Source organism: Martes martes (genome assembly GCF_963455335.1).
Source record: "Martes martes genome assembly, chromosome: 8".
In the NCBI taxonomy this organism is placed as follows: Eukaryota; Metazoa; Chordata; class Mammalia; order Carnivora; family Mustelidae; genus Martes; species Martes martes.
Genome location: NC_137895.1, coordinates 15,921,974 through 15,942,809, shown reverse-complemented (window position 1 = coordinate 15,942,809; position 20,836 = coordinate 15,921,974). Strand labels below are relative to the sequence as shown.

Here is a 20,836-nt window from a genome sequence, read left to right as displayed (position 1 = left end):
ACACATGGTATAAGGAAGAGAAATGGACCCAATCCAACTATAGCAGAAAGGGAGCTTATTGCATAGTTAGTAAGTACCTCACAGAATCTTCTTAATCTGGAGAATCAGGCTTGGAAAATGGGTAGGAACCAGGGCAATGCAAGCTGCAGGACTCTGGCCAAGCTGGATTCGGTCTTAATGGCTTCAGAGATTGATTTCTCGACTGTCCTTGCTTCTTTGCCTCATTTGCTCAAGATTTAAAGTCCCAGGTGTCAACAAGCAGAAGAATCTAGGCCAAAAGCCCAGGCTCTTATTTGCAGGGGATGGAATGAGGGAGTAGCTGACCCTTAGACTTCCATGGTCCCATCAAGGTCACCCAGCTAGAGATGTCTTCCAAATAAACAAGGTTTGTTGAAGAACAGACAGAGAAAAAAAAAAAAAACCCACCATCATGTACATTTATGAGGTCCTTAAAATTTGAATGTGAAGAATGTGTGAGCCCACCCAATCTAGCATTGCCTCTGAGAATAACACCATAATTCAAGGAGGGTCATAAGCATGTGAAGTCAGCCTTTACTGGTGCATGTAGATGAGCTGTTGAGCAAATAGCTCCACGTCTCAGTGGCCTCACAGACCCACATTTCTCAAATTATAGTTCAAAGCAGGGGGTAGGTTGGTGGGCTCGGGGGGAGGTGCTACTCCATTCAGTCCTTCAGAAGCCCAACTTCCATCCATCCTGTGATGGATGGAAGCTTAGCAAGCAAGCTTACCCTTAGCTCTTCAAAGTCTCCATTCCCTCAGAAGATAGGGAAAGAAAAGGATTGCCTACTTCCACTCATGGTTCACTGGCCAGAACTCAAATCATGTGGCCTCATCTAGCTGCAAGGAAGGCAGGACAGTGTGCCGAGGAGAGAGAGGCTGATTTGGTAAGTTTATATTGGTAAGCATTAGCCGTCTCTACCTTGGGTCCTTCCAGCTTTCTTAAATAAGCCCCATGAAACTTATTTTCCTGAAAACAGGTTTAAAGCCATGTGCCTGCTCTGATCTTTGACTAGCAGTTCTCCGGAGCACTGTTGAGAGGATTTTAAAGTCAGATCCAGGAAAAAGAGTAGAGAGTGCTCTGTCTGGTTGGCGAAGTATGCCAAGGCCATGGAACAGGACACCTGTTGTGCAACATATTTTTATTTCTAACTCGAACCCTTCTTAAACCTAAAGTTCCGCCTGTTCCACCTCTGGGGGTGTTAAGTCCCTAAATTTTCCACTCATTGTTCAGTGAAAGTAGTGTGGGACTGACAGTTACAAGACCTGAGTTTGAATTCACTTCTACTACTCACTAGCTCTATGAACTCAAGCCAGTTTTTTTAATTTCCTTGAGCCTCTGTTTCCTGCTCTACCTCACAGAGATGCTGTGAAAATCAAATGAGATAATGTATTCAAAATCATCTGCAAACTCTAAAGCATAATGTAGTCAGAATACATTAAATAACTGTAATTTATTAGTCCTAAATCTCTTTCAAGCTTCAGGAAGTTTTAGTACTGTGAGCTGTGATGGTCAAGTACTTAAATCCATCAGAACAGAAATGGTCATATCCCATCAGGACCATGGTTCGTTAAGCCCAGTATTGTCATTGACAGAGAAACTCAAGGGTATGCAGAAGGCAGCAGTAATTGTCCTTGGTGGCAACTGTAAAGCAAAGTGACAAACCCAACATGTTCTAATTGTGTCTAGTAACCACTGATAATTTAATCTTTTAGAAAGTATGTTTGTATTATTGACTTGTGTTCTCTTGTTCTCTATTTTTGGGGTGAAGCTTCCTCATTCTTGTTTCTAAGCTTACTATGTTAGTCTCTTTCAGATTCCAAAGGAAAGGGACCGAGGGGTTTATTGCAAGGCTTTATGAAAAAGAAAACCCAGGAATCTGTCTTCAGTAGTTGCACTGGCAGGATGGATGGAGAACCTGAATATAATTCTTTTATCTTTCAGGAATATAATGAAATAACAATAATGAAAAATAAAAACAAACAATAATAATAACTACTAAGCCACTTACCGTATGACAAGGAATACTTCATACACCCCATCTCCTGTAACTGCACAATGCCCCGGGAGGCAGGCTTTATCACTATTTCCATATAGGCAAAATGAAACTCAGACTGGCCAAGGAGGTTGTTCAAGGTCATAGAGCTGGTGAGTGTCTCCGAACCCAAAGAGTCTAACCCTGGAAAGTGTGCTCTTAAACTACTTGCTATATTGGCTTCCTAAAGTCATCCAATCAAAAGAATTTCTCACTGTCGTGATGTTACCAAATGTTTCCTTAGCGTTTTACTTCTCTGCTTCTTTCTGTGGCTGTGCTCCCTTCTGGTACCTCTTAATAACCTCCCAGAGAGAAATGATTGGGTCTGATTGCCATTGGTCAGTATGCACACTCCTCTTTCCCACTCTCCTGTGTTGGGTAGGGGGTCTCATGCCCGACAAGCCACATCGGCCCCTCTACCTGGCTGTCTTTGGCAGATTCCTGGCCCTTATCAGTTCTCACAGTATGGTCGAATCTCATGACACAACACAAGGCTTTTCAGAGCAGGTGGCTTGTGGGCATGTCAAGCAGCAAGAGGTTTTTGGACTACCCACCCTTGCTCAAAATGCAGGCTGTTCTCGGATTACTGTAGAGGCTTCTGTCCGTGTTCAGCCTCACCTTGCTGCTTGTGAAATGAGAGGCTTCACAGACTGCTCTTTGCCCTTAAGAGGCCATCTTCTTTCCCCAACATTGTTCTAGTCTTTGCTAGTTCTATTGTGAATTTATTCAGGTTTAGAAACCAGGATCACACATGTTTTCTCCCACTCTGGAGGCACCAAGGTTTTGAAGAAGAGAGGACAATCCTTTCGTTTCTAGTGTCTTCATGTTGAAGCCGCTCAGAATAAGGTCTGATTTCTTTAACATGGCATAAAGGCCAATAATGGCCCAGCTCCAATGGAGCTGTCTAGTGTCATCAATAGACACTTCCATATAGACAAGTCCTACAGAGAACCACACTCAACTGTCAGCATGCGATACTGTGTAGAGCTCTCGTGTCATTGCTCGCACGGTTTTTCTCTGCTTGAAATGTCGTCTGCCACCCCATCCATTCAGTGTGGTATTATGATAGAGTGGCTGAAAGCATGAGCTCTGGGGTCAGGTAATTATGGATTTAAATTCCAGCTCTGCTTGGCAAATTTCTTAATCCCTATGAACCTTAATCTCTTCACCTGTCAAGTGGAGATAATCATACTTACCTCCTGGTGGTTGATCATTACATCAGAGAGTGCACCCAAAGAGGTTATTTCAATGCCTGGCAGAGAGTAAATGCTCAGTAAATGCAAGTCTAGCTTGGATACCTCTGTTTTTCTCTTTCTTTTGCCCATATTTCCCCCACCCACTTCTCCATGGCATCGGTCACTTTCTCATCTGGCTATTGCGATACCTTGTACTTGAGTGATGGCATTGTACTCCAAGATGTCAGAAATTTTTCCCTCCAAGATTTCCCTTCTGAAAATGCCCAGCCTTATACTCAAACCATGAGTCTTGGTGCACCAATACCTGAGGGGTGAGAGTGGGGGGAGGGGAGGCAGGTGTAACAAGGGAAGGTTTGCAAGGATCGTGGCAGTTGTGGTCTAAGGGCCCCGACACTACTCAGCATCAGCTAACTGTTCCCATGCAGGATTCTGGGCCCCCTGCTACCTGATCCATCTCTATTCAAGAAAAACAAAAAAAACCCAAAAAACAAAAACAAAACCCCCCAAAAAACCCCAAAACAAAAAAACAAGTTTTTTAAAACATGAGATATCAAATTTATTAATACTCACTGCATTATTTTCTTTCAAATTATTTATTCAACAAAAATTTATTCAGGAACAAACAGTGGGTTAGAACCTGGGAATGCAAAGACAAAAAAGAACGTTCCTGTTCCAGGAGCTCCCAGTCTGAAGAAGAGTTAGATGCATAAACAGGTCATGGTATCTAGCGATATGTCCTATGTTGGACAGTGATTCCCAAAGCGTGATCACAGGGCCAGCAACATGGGCATCACCTGGGAACTTATTAGAAATATAGATTTGCAGGCCCCCATCCCAAACCTGCCTAATATTAAAATTGAGGTTGTTTTACCAAGCTTTCTAGGTGATTCAGATGCTAAAACTGGAGAACCACTTTGAGCTTGAGTGTGGAAAGCCAAGAGGACTTTGGAGCAGTGAGCGAAAACATCGGGGCCAAACTTGAGAAGTCTGCCATCCAAAAATCACCTCACGGTCCCTTCTAGGCTAGATTCTGAACAGGCTGCTCTCTGGTAATTCACAAGGATGATACAAAAGTATATGTGTCTCTTTAAGTAAACTGTAAGATCTTCAAGCACAGAGTTAAGATTCTTCTTTTAATTAGCTATTTCAGGGAATTTCAGTGCATTATCTCCTAAGTATTGATAATTCAGAAATTAAACTAACTGAGGGCAAGGGTTATACATTCATGATGAGAAAATGGCAGATGTATATTTACAAATTTTCATAAAATACTATAGCAAAATATGCAGAAAATTTACGATTATAACCATTTGGAGTGTGTAGTTTCAGGGGCCTTAATTATATTCACACCATTGTGCAATCCTTACCACCGCCCAATTCCACAATTTTTGCAACTTCCCAAAAGGAGACTGTGTACCAATTAAACGATTTTGGTATCTTTCATCCTGTTTTATTCCAATGGGAGTTTTTCCTATTGATCTGTACGAGTTCATTCTAAATTAGGGCTACCGAGCCAACATTTTCTTTGTCTTCTAACAACATGTGTTTTTGAAGAACTCTATTCACAGTGAATTTTAAAAATCTGTTCAGAAAGGGTGCCTGTGCGGCTCAGGTCATGACCCCAGGGTCCTGGAATGGAGCCCCAGTGTCGGGCTCCTTGCTCAGTGGGGAGTCTGCTTCTCCCTCTGCCTCTGCCTTGTGCTTGCTCTTTCTCTCCCAAGTAAATAAATAAAATCTTTTAAAAAATCTATTCGGAAAATTTTGCATTTTCATGGAATGATAAAACTATGGTTACAATTATATTACCAAATCTATGAATACTTCCCTTTAGGATTTCTGTGTTGCTGTTCTTGAAGACTTTCACAATCTCAATCTTACATTTCCTTTTAAGGTTTTAACATCTAAATACCTAAACCATATAGGATTTACTTTTTTTTTCTAAATGGCTAATCACGTGTTCCAATATCATTTATTGGATAAACCATCTTTGCTTGATTTAAAATATCATATTTTCATATTAAATTTCAAATTAAATTTATTCCCGGATCTTTTCTCCAGTCCTTTGAGACGATAACATCGTTTTAATTACTGCCCTGTCCTGCTCTATTCTCTAGCGAGTTAATCCCTCCCCACTTTAGGTCATTTTGATGGTTGCATAATATTCCATGACACACAGGTACCGTAGTTTTTTTTTAACCAACCCCCTACTACTAAGCATTTGTTTCCTATTCTTCCATACTCTACACTGTGTAGTTTTGGGTTGGATTAAACGAATCCTCTGCCTCGGTAGCTCGAGTTGCGCAAATTATCCGTTTACCCTTTTCTTTGAATTATTTTAAAAATTATAACCTATACGCTTTACTGGTCTCAATTGGCATCATTGGCACTAAACCTGTCCGCCGGCAGAGACCACCAAGCGACAGCAGGGGGCGCAGTTTCCCAGTTTCGTCTCAGCCACATCCGGGTTCTACCGCAGGTTCGGGTCGGGAGCAGGCGGAACGTTTCTGTCACACCATCAGTTAACCCGCGCGGCAGGGACCCTTTAGGCCTCGGCACACCGCTCTTCACGGGCGCTGCAGTTTCCTTGGGGGCAGCGACAGCGGGCGTGGGGATTCTCCTGGTTTCTACCGTCGTCGTGAGCAGCGCAGCATGGACGTGCTGGCGGAAGAGTTTGGGAACCTGACCCCGGAGCAACTGGCTGCGCCCATCCCCACTGTAGAGGTGAGGCCGGCAGGCGGGGAGCGGAAGGGGCCGGGAGCGTCCGCAGGAGGCGTTGCCCGGAGAGCGCTTGCGGCGGGGTGGGGGGGGCGGGGGGAGGCGCGGCGGCGGGGGGCAGCTCTGCGCATGCTCATGGCGCCGGAGCGGGTCTCTTCCGGAGCGGGTTGCCACTAGCACGTGGAGGGGTCGAGTTTGGAGTAGCGCTCAGCGGGCGGTGTGCGGGCGGAGGAGCCCGGCGCGCTCGCTGCCCTGGGCTGGCGGCCTCTTCAGCGCTCGTGTGTCTCGGGGCAGGACTGGCCCTCGCGCCCACATGGGGCACGTAAGGCATCCCCGCGGGGCTGGAGAGGACGCTTTCGTGAAGTCGCACATCCTCCGAATCCGGGCTAGTAATCCTTCTAACCCGGAGCTCAAGTTTGGGCTGCAGGAGTATTTTAAGCGCCCTGAACATTTACTCCTTATTTTGGGGAGGAAAAAAAATCTGTATTTTGGGGAGTAGCCCCATACCTTTCATCAGGCAGAAGTGTGCCCTCCCTAGTGAGTAATGAAGTTCAGCTGTGGACATAATGTTTACTTTCTGGAAAGGCACACAGAACCCCTCTGGGCCTCGATCTTTATTGGCATGGAAACGGGGCAAGTGCAGAAATGGTCCAGGGAGAACTTTCAGGTAGTTGCACCGCGGTAGGTGAGACTGCCCGACCGTCTGATGTTTTCCAGGAACTGCACTCCCGTAGTGCTAGAGGGAGGAACAGAGAAAGGGGTAGGTGAGGGACCCGACTGTGGACGTTTTGATCTTCCATAGACCTCCAAAGGAGCGAGCAATGCTGTTGAAGGGTTCAGGCAGGAGAGTGACATGATCTTTGAATCGATTGGATCATAAAAATTTTTTTATAAGGGGGCGCCTGGGTGGCTCAGTGGGTTAAAGCCTCTGCCTTCGGCTCAGGTCATGATCCCAGGGTCCTGGGGTCGAGCCCCACATCGGGCTCTCTGCTTGGCGGGGAGCCTGCTTCCTCCTTTCTCTCTGCCTGCCTCTCTGCCTGTCAAATAAAATCTAAAAAAAAAAAAAAAAATTTTTTTTTTCTTTATAACTATTTGGCAGATTAGTGAGGTCCATTATGATTAGTCTGCCGCATTTAATCCTTGAGTGCTTGTGGTACAGTGTGATCATTGGGCAGTACTGGATTTTTTTTTTTAACTCTTTAAAAGTAAAGAGCCAGCATTTACTGACCATTTGGCATGTGACAGGCTCTGTTTAAGCCCAAGGTGCATTGCATTATTTAATTTTCTGAAATAAGTACTATTTTCACCGCATTTTGCCAATGAAGATTTTTGAGGCCCAGAGAAGTTAGGTAGTTAATTCAGTGTCAAAAAGATGTTAAGTGGCTGATCAGGATTTTGGACTCTGGCAGTCGGATATTAGCTTTCATCCTTAACTGCAGACAGACGGCTTCTCTGAAGACCTGAGGGATAAGCCTGAAGGATTTGTATATATCTTGCTTGAATTTGCACAGTTGTGAAGGAACCAGAAGCACAGCCCCAGGCTTCTGAATCGGGAATAACAATTCCTCTTCCTGGCCCTCTGTGTCCAATCCGCCAACAAATCTTAGGATCCTGCCTACTAAATACCTTCAAATCTGAAACTTCTGCTATTCTCCAAGTTGGGACGAATGGCCTCTCTTACTTCCTAGGCTGCTGACTTGTCTCACTCCCAACCTGTTCTCTGCTCTGTAGCCAGAGCCATCAGTTTTATTTTATTTTATCATCAGTTTAAATACACAACTATGATCATGATTAAATTTTTCAATCTCTGTCCTGTGATATTAGAGCAATATCTAACATCTTAAACATATTTATAAGGTTCTCCTCGGTCTGGGCTCTATTGATTTCTTCAGCCTCTTTTCCCACCATCCCCACCTCCTTCCCCATTCTGCCCTGAGATATTTCTTCTCTATTCACATAGTTCCTTCTGGGTTTTTCTCTCATTCCTCTTTGTACATTTACATATAATAAAATGCACAGATCTGAAGTGTTCAATTACATTTATTTTGACAGTTAGATGTACCCAAATAAATACCATTCAATACAAGATCTAGGACATTTCCATCACCCCAGAAAGTTCCCTTATGAAACCTTTCGAACTTACTTGATTTCTATCATCATAGATTAGTTTTGCCTGACTCCTTCTTTTTTAGTAGACTTACTTTTTTTAGAGCAGTTTCAGGGCCACCACTCCTGTCACTCCCCTTGCTGGATCTGCTTTCTGCTGCTCCTCTCTACGTGTCGGAGTGTTTGTGATCTCACTGCATGGAACTCTTTCCCATCCACACTCCTTCAGTGATCTCCTCCATTATGTGACTTTAATTTTCCTCCATCTGTAGGCCTCTCCCTAATTTTTATTTTTAGGCCACTCTCTTCCCAAGCTCCAGACCCCTATTTGTTGTCTCTTTGACATCTCCCCCTGACTTTCTAATGGATCTGTCAAACTGCATGTGCTCCCGGCCGAATTCCAGATAGCCTCTCCACACCTAACCCTGCCGCCCAGCAGTGTCCCTGCCTCCTCCTCTCCATAATTGGCAACTCTGGGGTGTCAGTCCTGACTCCTTTCAGAGTCTCTATCTAATCTATGGTCAGGTCCTATTGGCTTTGACTGTGTCTCCTAACTACAATTTCTCCCTATCTGTACTGGTAACCATTGGCCTGGAGTATTTCAGTAAACTCCAGAGTCATCTCTCTGCTTCTAAGCTTATCTGTTCTCAACCTAGCAGCCAGAGTGATGCAGTTCAGATGAGTCAACATCCCATCACTCTTTTGCCCAGAACCTTCTGATGCTTCTTACGTCACTCAGAGTGAAAGTCAGAGTTTATATAGCTGCTGCCGGGTCCCGTGTGGTCCTTAGACCCTTACTCAGAAACTGGGTATCCTTACCTTTAAAGATTTTATTTATTTATTTGACAGAGAGAGATCACAAGTAGGCAGAGAGAGAGAGAGAGGAGGAAGCAGGCTCCCCGCTGAGCAGAGAGCCCATAAAGACTTGTTCTCACCATTTGTGAGAGTTCCCACTAGCAGAGTAGATGCCATACTTTTTATAAAAAGAGACTTATCATCTCAACTGTGTACAACCTCAGGAAGGTATAAAGAGCAGAACTAAAACCTCGAGCAGTGCATGAGTGTGCAGGTATTTGATGTGGGACACGAACCACGTGTATGCTGTCCTCCTCCCCCGGGAGAGGAGTTGTGACCAGATGCTAGCTGAGAAAGAACGGGAGGGAGACAGAGCTCTTTGTGGGGCAAGAGATCCAGCTTCCCAGGACTCTGAAACTACCCCACATTCCCTGTCTCAGACTGGCAAACCCAGCTTGCCCAGGTGTCATGACAGTAAAACAATGTGTGAGGAGTGCTTGGAACCTTGAATCATCAAAAGATTAAAGTATATTCTATTTAAGAAATAGGTGGCATACAATGAGATACCACCTCACATCAGTCAGAATGGCTAAAATTAACAAGTCAAGAAATGACATGCTGGCGAGGATGCGGAGAAAGGGGAACCCTCCTACACTGTTGGTGGGAATGCAAGCTGGTGCAGCCACTCTGGAAAACAGCATGGAGGTTCCTCAAAAAATTGAAAATAGAGCCTCCCTATGACCCAGCAATTGCACTACTAGGTATTTACCGTAAAGATACAAACGTAGTGATCCGAAGGGGCACATGCACCCGAATGTTTATAGCAGCAATGTCCACAATAGCCAAACTATGGAAAGAACCTAGATGTCCATCAACAGATGAATGGATAAAGAAGAGGTGGTATATATACACAATGGAATACTATGCAGCCATCAAAAGAAATGAAATCTTGCCATTTGCAGTGATGTGGATGGAACTAGTGAAATGCTTAGTGAAATAAGTCAATTGGAGAAAGACAACTCTCATGTGATTTCCCTGATATGCAGAAGTGGAGATGCAATGTGGGGGTTTTGGGAGTAGGAAAAGAATAAATGAGACAAGATGGGATCGGGAGGGAGACAAACCATAAGAGACTCTTAATCTCACAAAACAACCTGATGGACATTGGGGAGGGTATGTGCTATGGTGAGTGCTGTGAAGTGTGTAAGCCTGACGATTCACACACCTGTACCCCTGGGACTAATAATACATTATATGTTAATAAAAAATTTTTTAATTAAAAAAAAAGAAATAGGTGGTATATGTGTGTGTGTGTGTGTGTGTATTTGCACGCACATACATTCATCTGGGATTTCCATAAAAGTGGTTACCATTTTAAAATTGTTGTTTTCATTTTTATTTCTTTTCTTCTGCTTTCTGTGATAAAGTAAGTCATTTTTGGTATATTAAAATGACTTCTTGTAAAAATACTTGCTGGCACAGAGTGCTGATACACCTGTTGTTTTGGTTCGCAGGAAAAATGGAGGCTGCTTCCGGCATTTTTAAAGGTAATTGTTTAACATTTAATAGTAGTTGGTTATTTTTCAAATGAAAAAAGTTAAATTCATCTTTCTTAAGGATTAAGTGTTTATCACCAACTAATAATTTTTGACTTTGCCTAACTATGTAATTTGTTGTATTTTAGAAATACAAGGAATTACAAGGCAATTTCCTTGAGTGTCTGTAAGGTGCTGGCTGGGAGAGTGGTCATCTGATTTTAGAGATGAGATGTAGTATACGCAGCAGCAGAGTGGGGTTGGCAGAAGAGATGCTATAGGCGGTCGGAGAAGGTCTCCCAGACGAGGTGACACATAAACCCCATCTCAGCAGGACAGGATTTAAGTAGGTGGAGCGGTCTAATGCGGAGAGCATGCCATGATAAAAGCAGTCAAGGGGCGCCTCCACGGCATCTGTAAGGAACGGTGACCAGTCTGTGTGGCTGGAATGGACAAGTGGGTAGTCACAGGAATTGCTGAATGTAAGGTTAGTGGACGGCTTCAGTTTACTTTTAAAGAGCTTATGCCAAGACGTAGGGGGTACCACAGTGATCAGTCACTTGACACCCAGCAGGATGGTGGTAATCAAAAAGAAAGGTAATAAATGTGATGAGGGTGTGGGGAAACTGGAGTCCTACAGGTGGGAATGTGAAATACTGCAGCTGCTTTGCATAGCAGCCTGGCAGTTCCTAGATGGTTAAACAGAGTTACCATATAATCCAGCAGTTTTACTCCCACTTACTCAAGAGAAGTGAAAACACATGTCCACACAAAACTTGTACACACATGTTCATAATAGCTAAAAAGTAAAAACAACTCAACTGGCCATCAGCTGACAGATGGATAAATAAAATACAGGATATCCATTCAGTGGTTCTGCAGTGGATTATTATTTGGGAATAAGAAGAAATCAAGTGCTGATACATACCGCAACGTGGACGGATGTTGAAAGCACGCTAAATGAAAGCATGGAGACTTGAGAAGTGAGTACAGTCTAATCTGACTTAGTTCCGTGTTGTAGGCAGAAGGGAGAGTGCTGGTGGGGGAGATCTGGGGAGGCTGTCAAGGCCTGATTGTTGGTCAGATTTGAAAGCCATGTTAAGGATGTTGGCTTTTCTTCTAACAGGGATAGGAAGCTGTTAAAGAGGTTTTAAGAAGTGTGACCAAGAATGAAATAAAATGATAAGGTCAAGGGAAGAGAAAAACAATTTTTTTTTTGGTTAAAACTTTTTTTTTTTTTTTAAGGAAGTGTATATGAGCAGAGGAGAAGGGGTGGTATTTATGATTCAAAAAAGAGGAGACAACTGATGGCACACAATCTAAGAAAAGAGTGAGAATTCAGTAGAGACGTAAGACTGGTTGTCTCATTCATTCATTCGTTCTTTCACTCAAAGTTGGGATTCTTCTTTACTCAGACCACCTTGAAGTATATTTGTTCAAGAACAAAGATACAAAGATTGAAAAACATAACTGAAGACAGAAACACAAAGCTTATAAGGCTGCCAGCGCTCTTGGCCAACAGAATCAAGACTCAGTTCTTAGGCTCGATGACAACAGTGAGGAGAGGGACAAATGTTAATCCCTGTCCTTGGTTTCTTACAAATATCAAATTGGGTGTGTTTGACTTAATAACATTGTTTTGTGAAGACAGACATCACCTTTTGAGTTTTAATTGATGAATCAGTAACGTGGCCTTGGTTTTGTTTTGTTTTGTTTTGTTTTTTTAAAGATTTTATTTATTTATTTGTCAGAGAGAGAGAGGGAGAGAGAGCGAGCACAGGCAGAGGCAGAGGGAGAAGCAGGCTCCCCACCAAGCAAGGAGCCCGATGTGGGACTCGATCCCGGGACGCTGGGATCATGACCTGAGCCGAAGGCAGCTGCTTAACCAACTGAGCCACCCAGGCGTCCCTTGTTTTGTTTTTTTAAAGTTATTCTTTTTCTTTTTTTTTTTTTTTGTTTTTTAAAGATTTTATTTATTTATTTGACAGACAGAGATCGCAAGTAGGCAGAGAGGCAGGCAGAGAGAGAGAGAGGAGGAAGCAGGCTCCCCGCTGAGCAGAGATCCCGATTCGGGGCTCGATCCCAGGACCCTGGGATCATGACATGAGCTGAAGGCAGAGGCTTTAACTCACTGAGCCACCCAGGCGCCCCTTGTTTTGTTTTTTTAATAGTGGTGGTGTGGTATCCAGAATGAGGGAGGCAGTAGCCCCACTGTATGCCGCTCAGACTGTCGAGAACCTTGTCAGTGAGTTCAGGGTGCCCATATTAGGAGGAACATGGACCAACTGGAACACGCCCAGGAGCAGGCCATCTGCTGCTGAAGGAAGGGTCTGGAAGGCATGTGAGACAGAGTTGAATAGGTCATCCTGGACGTGACAACAGGAAGGACAGTTGTAAATACACAGACTGTCTGGGAGCAGGCCTTTCTCTCCAGAAGGACAGTTCAGTCCTTCGGATGGAAACTAGAGGAAGGCAGACATCAGATCAGTATATAAAGCTGAATTTTTTCCCCCAATATTTAGGACTGCTTCTAAATGGGATGGTTGCTTTGTAAGCCGGTGAGATCCCAACAAGGGAGTGTAATTAAAGCGAAGGCTCTGATTATGTGTTAGGCATGTTCTAGCAGGGCTGAACCCATTGTGCTTGAATATTAATATTTTAAAAAAAGGAACACATACAGGCCTTTTAAATTTTCACACTTTGGAGTGTGTGTTATTGTCTCAGTGTTTTCCATAGCACACCGCACTATTTGCAGGGTTGTCTCTGGCTTTAGAGGTGAAACAGAACTCTCTCCTGGCTGCTTCTGCTCTTAGGTTCCATGAGTTTCACCTGCCTTTCAATTTCAAATGCAGTGATTTTCAATTTTCTTAAAAAAGATCCTTATTTTTTCCTCCTCAGTCTTCTATAAGTGATCTGAGTTTCAAAATTGCCCGGATAGGGGAAGGCAAAAAAGAAAGCCGGCATTTTTGAGGGTTGAAGAAATGATACTCAATTGCTGTATTTTGTTTCTTGGATTTTTTGTAAATTGAAAGTATGCGGAGAAAATCTTGCCCCACTTGTTAGCTTATGAGGAGTCATTAGGTATGTTCGAATACCCCTATCTTGCATTCCAAGGGTCAGATTGATTCTCAAGGAAGAAACTTTGAGGGTATATTAGGATGGAGGAGAAATGGAATGAGGACACATAAATGTAAACTTCTACTAAGTGACACTTCTGGGTTTTTTTTTTCTCAAAACCTTAGAAAAAAATCTGAAGGCCCCTGGGGTTAGAGTCTCTAACATACTATGCTGTATTGTTTCTAATCTACTTTCTATTTTTTGTCTGTTTAGGTGAAGGGCCTTGTGAAACAGCATATAGATTCATTCAACTATTTCATTAATGTGGAGGTAAGCCGCTGGGCTTGGAAGCAGAGAGAGGGGCGCCTGGCAGGCTCAGTCGGTACAAAAGGCAACTCGATCTCCGGGTCGTTGAGTTTGAGACCCACGTTGGGCATGGAGCCTTTTTAAAAAAAAAAAAAAAATGTAGAGATGAGAATTGATGGAAGCCAGAGACGTTACTAATGGTGCTCTTTCCCCTGCAGATAAAGAAGATAATGAAAGCCAACGAAAAGGTCACGAGTGATGCCGACCCCATGTGGTACCTGAAGTAAGGAATCAGCTACTGTTGATCACGTCTCGCGTTTTGTAAAGTGAATGTGGTTATTAACCAAAACTCTTATCAAAATAACTGTCTTTACTCGGTTCGTAAGAAAAGTACTCAATTTTTAATTGGTAAACTAATGATAACAAGTAGCGTTATGCTTGAGAGGTACTGAAGTTATTAGGTTTAAACATTTTTTTCGAGCAATTTTAAACTTAGAGAAAAATTACCAAAATAGTACCAAGAGTTCCCTATTACCCTTCGGCCGGCCTGTGCTAATGTTAGCATCTTACATAACCAAACCAGGATTAGCAGACCCAGGCAGTCAGCGCTGATAGGATGCTGTCAGTTACTCTGCACGTCTTGTTTCAAGTTTTCCCGCTCATGTCTTTTTTCTGGCCCAGGATTCAGTCCAGAGCCCGATGTGGTGATTAGTTCTCCTGTCTCTTTAGCCTCCGCCAGCCTGTCACAGTTCCTCTTACTTTCTTGGTCTTTTCTCACCTTGACACTTCTAAAGCATCCTGATTCATTGTTTTGTAGGAGGTCCTTTGGTTTGGGTTTGTATGATGTTTGCTCATGTTTTCAGTTGGCTTATGCATTTTTGGCACAGAAGTAATGTTTTGTGCCATCTTCCCTGCATCGTATCGGGGGTCCAGAGGTCAGTATATTCTACTGTAGGTGGTTTTAACTTTGTTCACTTGATTAAGGTGGTACATGCAGGCTTGTCCGCTGTAAATTTACTGTTTTTCCATTTGTAGTGTCTTATGGGGAGATCCCTGTGATACTATGCAAAGAGCTTACCCACTAATTTTACATCAAGGATGGTTCTTACAACAATTGCTGCTGTGTGTTTACCTGGTGGTGAGGTTCTGTTGCCATCATTCCTTGTATGTTAGTACTGGTATTCCGTTGGAAGAAAGAACTTTTTCTTCCCTTTATTTATCTCTCTCTCTCTTTTTTTTTAAAGATTTTATTCATTTATTTGACAGAGAGAGACACAGCGAGAGAGCGAACACGAGCAGGGGGAGTGGGAGAGGGAGAAGCAGGCTCTCTGCAGAGAAGGAAGCCCAGTGAGGGGCTTGATCCCAAGACCCTGGGATCATGACCTGAGCCGAACTCAGAGGCTTAATGACTGAGCCACCCAGGCACCCCTATTTACCTCTTTAATTTTATTTATATTGATATAGGCTCCTGCGTATTTTAATCTGTGGCTCATGATCAGTAGTATCATTTCACTGCTCACATCATCTCAGGTTGACTGCTGTGTCCTTTCAGCACACCCCAGTTAATTTTCAAGCACTGATTTGCTTTGTGGCGTCATGAGATGTGGTTGATCTGGTGTTTTCCTTGTGTCAGCCTGGAATTGACCGATACCCCAGGGAGCCCTGGTCTCCTTTCCTGGACGGTGTTTAAAAACCAAGATAGGGATAATAAAGCCTTGGTAGACAGAGCAAGGAAATGTATGTGTGTGTGTAAATCACTAACATGCATGTGTACATCAGTATTTCCATATCCTATCTTCTTATGTACAAAAAACCCAGCACACTGATACCTCTTATTTCAGTTTGGCTCCACGGGACTCATTGCCACCGACCTCTTTCCTTATTTGTAAGTTCTGTCCCTAAAATGAGAAACTTGGCTCTCATCATCCACACTATTTTACCTATTTATTCAGTCCTAGACCTGGTTTCAAGATTGCTGATTGATACCTCTGTGAGAACAGAATTTACTAATAAGAGTGCAATATCTATATATTGCTTTTTTGTCTTTATCTCTATGGTACCCAAGCAAAATACCTTCCAAAGCTACTCAGACTCGCTCCCTTTCCCACCTTCCCGGTGCAGTTACGTTAGTCATTTGTAAATCTGTGGCATTTATATTCCATTTTAGATCCCCTTCTGCCTCCTGGTCGGTTTTAATTATGCCTTTGCTTTTTGAGTGTGTGAAACATGATTGTAAGAGTTAGACCCATAGGAAAAATCTTTTCAGGAAATTGTCACTCCCGTCCCAGTTCTTTCCACCCTGTTGCCAGACCCTCCCAGTGGGTGACCAGTCTCATTAGTTTCTGCTTTCTTCCTGTTTCTTTTGCCGTAACGAGCACATACAGATGGTCCCTGATTTACAGTGGTTCAACCTAACAATTTTTCAGCTTTACGATGGTGTGAAAGCTAGACACATTCGGTAGAAACTGCCTTGGATTTTGAATTTTGATCTTCTCCCGGGCTAGCAATATGTAGTACAATCCTCTTGTGATGCTGGGCAGCACAGCCACAGCTCCCAGCCAACCCCACAGTCAGGAGGGTCGACCACCGACACACCGTCATTCTGTTTTTCACTTTCTGTTTTCAGTGAATTATGTGAGGTATTTAACACTCTGTTTTCAAATAGGCTCTGTGTTAAATGATTTCCCCCAACTATAAGCTAACGTAATTATTCTGAGTACATTTAAGGTAGGCCGGGCTAAGCTCTGAGGGTTGGTAGGTTAGGTAGGTTGGTAGGTTAGCCTGAATTTTTGACTTAGTCTTTTCAACTTACGATGGGTTTATTGGGTTTATTGGATTGTAAGACCTCTGTTTTTCTCCCCTTATAACCTCTTCTTTCTTACGTGAATAATAACTCTTTTCATTAAATACTATCTTTTGCGAGCTGTCTTTCCAATATTTTTAAAAAGAGATTTATAATAATTTCTTTAAAAGGTTTGATAGTAGTTACCCTCCTTTGTAGAGCTGTATGTACTATTACGTCAAGAGGATCTCAAATTATAATTTTTAATTTGTTTGTCATTCTTAGCAAGGTAAATATTTGTCAAAGTATAATCCTTGTATTTGGGAGGAAAATAGCGTGTTTGTTTAGATGTTCTTTGAGAGGTATAATTGGTCATGGAATAATGTGCTTTTCAGGTATCTTAATATCTATGTGGGGCTTCCTGATGTTGAAGAAAGCTTCAATGTAACCAGACCAGTATCCCCTCATGAGGTAATTATCCACCTTACCATAACTGAATTTGTTTGCCTTAGCTCAGAGTCTGTGCCCCTAATATATGCTCTTAAAATGATTTAAAAACAGGGAAAAAATATCTCCTGTAAGACAAAGATAACCAAAATAAATTAGCATTTATATAATACTGTATTCGGAAACAATTCAGCACAATTTAGTTCGTCACTGGATCCTAGTTAGCGTGCCCTGTTACATAACTGTCCTTTCTGCGTCCCTGCCTCTGAGCCTTTGAGCAGCTCCCTTTGCTCCTGCCCAGCCTTTGAGCAGCGCTCCCCTCGCCCCTGCCCCAGCCAGCCACTTGTGCCAAGGACCGTGTGCTGTGCATTTGCAGAGGTTACCGAGCACATTTTTTGAGGGTCAGCAGGCATCGTGTCAGGCAGAGGAGACCAAGGGCAGGGGCTCAGAGTCTGTTAGAAGAGATGGATGGGAGGAAAATTTGAATTCCAGGATTTTAGCAGAGCTGCAGACAAAAGGTTGTGGAACAGGCCCATTTATTGGCTTTTAAAACATTCTAGATTTCTCTGGAAATTCTTCCACTTACTGTCCATAATTTGGAATTGATTACTGTCCATAAATTATTTGGAATTAATTACTGTCCATAATTGGAATTTTAGGGAAAAAATGATTTTTGTAGATTTATGTAGTTTTTGTTAATGTAAAACTAAAATGTTAAGCAATCAGGGAAAGTGGCAGAGGAACCTTTACTAAACAATGAGTAAGTTGTTAGAATGTTAGGGTTGTTGTCTGAGCAATGTTAGATGGGAAGTACAATCATAGAACCGGACATTTCACACAGGTTTATGTCGATGTTATTTTCTCACCAAGCATCGAGTGTCAGTTGGACATTTATTTTGTGCCTCAGCATTGAGAGATAGAAAAGAAATGAGACCCTCTCCTTCCTCAAGGAGTCCATACACTGTGGAGAGATAGAGCACGTGAATGGACACCAGGGGTTGCACACTGGAATGCCTGGAAGGGTGAGGTAGGCGCGAGAAGGGAAAGTTGTATTGAGTAGAAAGTGGTGAGGTTTGGAATGTTGGAAAGCATAGGCACCCCTTTAACTTTCCCCACTTCCCGTTCCATTTTGCTGGAGTTTTCCAATTTTGTAGGAAGTAGGCTGCCAATTAGCAATTTCCACGTCATCTTCTGAATTATATTACCAAGTATAGAGTAGAGAGACGACAAAGCAGTTTGAAGTAGTTCAAGAAGCCTGGGGCCACAGTTGTCCTAATCATTCTTCCTGATGTTGGAGAAAACACATGGGTGTTACTGCAGTTAGGGAGGGAGGGAGGGCACGAATATTTCTTGGAGGGGTTTTGATCCTTGGGGAGATGGGGAGAGCGGGAGAGCAGGTGGGTGGGCAGTCGGGACCCACAGCAGGAGTGGCGGGGTGTTGGTGCTGCCGATCCCCAGCACAGCCCCACTCCTGTGATGACAGGGAGGCTGGGGGTGTCGGGGGGACAGAGGGAGCTCATGGGGTAGTTTGGGACCTATGGAAAGGATTCCTGTTTTTACATCTGTCATATTTCTTTTCCATTTGAAGGAGAGGAGTTTGTTGAAACACACAAAATTTGCCCACTATGGGCATTACATTGTTGTTGTTGTTGTTGTTTTTAATAAAAATGAGATACTATCTGTATAATACTCTGTACCAGGCACTATTCTAAAAATATATATTTATACTCTTAGGAATTAAAATTATTCTCATTCCCTCTTTACATACGATGAGACCAAGGCACTGAAGGTTACTCAGAACTTAAGTGGCGGAGCTGGCATTGGAGCATAGGTGAGAAGGCGCATACTCCGAGCCCCCAGGCCACGTCGCCTTTGGTGTGGCCTGAAGACAGAGGCTCAATCTAAGTAAATGTAAAATAAGCAATTTTTGTTCATCATTAATAGAGCTATCTAATATTTAAAGATCCCACGCACTGGAAAAGAGACAGTTTAAATCTGTCTTTGGTTTAGTTGGAGGCAGAGAGAGGATTCAGTACCGCGAATTACGTGGTTGATGTTCAGAGAAATTCTTTTTTTGAGAGTACAGGCTGACTGATGACCATCAATAAAACAGGGAGGTCATTACGATCTTGGTGAGGTTTGCCGTGTCTGGTCATGGCTCAGGTAAGGGCATCATTTAGTGACACATCGCCTTGTCAAACTACGGCACACACCAGTAGTTTCTAAAGTTCCCCAGACAATGCAGAAATTGTTAATAGGATGTGTTGGACAATTTGTGCTCTAGGATACTGCTTGTTAAGGAATTCTGTGATAGAGTTAGTTTATTTGGGGAGTAAAAGGAAGTATAGTTTAAATTTTTTAGTTCGTGCATGTGTATACTTTGGGTATTACACTAGTTGTGTTGTTAACTTTTCCAGTGAGATAACCACATAGGCTGTTCCTTGAAAACTGGGTCCATGGGAAGTAATCAAATTGCTTCAAAGTTGGGAGCAGACCAGGGATGGCATCAAATGGCGGGAAGCCAGTCAGTACTAGAGTTACTGGGTCCTCTCTGGGCCAGCAGGGGCAGAGATGCCGTGGGGGTGTCTAGATCAGCGGCTGGTGTCATTCCCCTGATGGAGAAGGCAGGCTCATCACTCCCGATGCCCTCACAGCAGCACCTGGAATGGCACGGGTCAGTGTGGACTGTCCTCGTACCGGAAACGGAGCTCTTGGAGGCCTCAGGACCCCTTCTTTCCCAGGGAGGAGGAGCAGTGACTGTCTGTTGTCTTTCAGTGCCGTTTGCGGGACATGACGTACTCTGCGCCCATCACCGTGGACATCGAGTACACCCGAGGCAGCCAGAGGATCATCCGGAACGCCTTACCCATCGGCAGGTGAGAGACGGTGTCCGAGCTGGAGCACACGGCCTGCGTTCTAGCCCTGCGGGGTGACCTTGAGCACGTCCTGCAGTTCCCTTTGCCCCATTTCCTCACCCAATAGATGTGGGAAACGGTGCCTACTTCATGGGAGTCTTTCTGGGGACCCGTGAGTCGGCCCAGCAGAACACTCAGAGCAGCGGGCAGCGCATGGCTGGGATGGCAGGGCTCTTTCATCATGAAACCTGTCTGTAGAGCTGCGGAGAACGCGCCCACCTCCTCCTGAAGTCCCGGCTGTTAGGGAAGCATTAGGTTCATTTCAGTGAACTCTCCTGGGCTAGTCTTCTTGGTGGATTCATGTGTGTTTTATGTTTGCGTTTTTTTTGAAAGTCGAACTGTTTCCAATACAGTGGGTATTTAAGGGAGAAACTATTTATTTGCCTGGAATGGGTTTGGAAGTGATAGATCATATCAGCTAGCATTGTTGTAGTCTGCTTTCCCTCATAAGGAGAATGTACTGACTTGCCTGTAGAAATGGACAAAACTCACAGCACTGTGCATCCGATAACGGGGTTGGACTTGAAACTTAGTGCGAACAATTCCCGCCCAAGTGTTTCTCCCCCTTCTACGGAGCTTAATAAATATCCTTTGGTTCAGCAAATATGCACCAATTGCCTGTCACTTGTCCTGCACTGTGCTGGGGGCTCGGGTCAACAGAAAATACTTAGACACAACTCCTGTTGGCTGTATGCATCCCCAGCTGCCAGGGAAGGCAGGCTTGAGTAACTGTGGGACCATCTGACAGGTGCTGTGATGGCGAGGTCCAGAGTAACATGGGAACACACAGGTTTAGCAGATCCTCCCCTGTAGTCTCCTAAAGGAGGGGCTGTGTGTATTGTTCCTGTCCTCACTCCTCAGTGAGGAAAGTAATTTGGGATATCAGAATATTAATGTTCATTTTAGCAAGACTGTTTTTTAGCATAAA

At 43.6% G+C, this 20,836-nt stretch overlaps 1 protein-coding gene across 1 annotated transcript in view; it reads left to right on the top strand.

The window, feature by feature from the left end:
- The first annotated feature begins 5,731 nt into the window (after positions 1–5,731).
- POLR3B (RNA polymerase III subunit B) overlaps positions 5,732–20,836 on the top strand; it is a 105,171-nt gene continuing 90,066 nt past the window's right edge. Inside the window, exons 1-6 of the mRNA XM_080811691.1 lie at positions 5,732–5,971; positions 10,381–10,413; positions 13,732–13,788; positions 13,983–14,047; positions 16,942–17,017; positions 19,769–19,869. Of these exons, the coding sequence (XP_080667817.1) occupies positions 5,900–5,971; positions 10,381–10,413; positions 13,732–13,788; positions 13,983–14,047; positions 16,942–17,017; positions 19,769–19,869 (404 nt within the window). The 5' untranslated portion in view covers positions 5,732–5,899. The remainder of the gene's footprint in view (positions 5,972–10,380; positions 10,414–13,731; positions 13,789–13,982; positions 14,048–16,941; positions 17,018–19,768; positions 19,870–20,836) is intronic.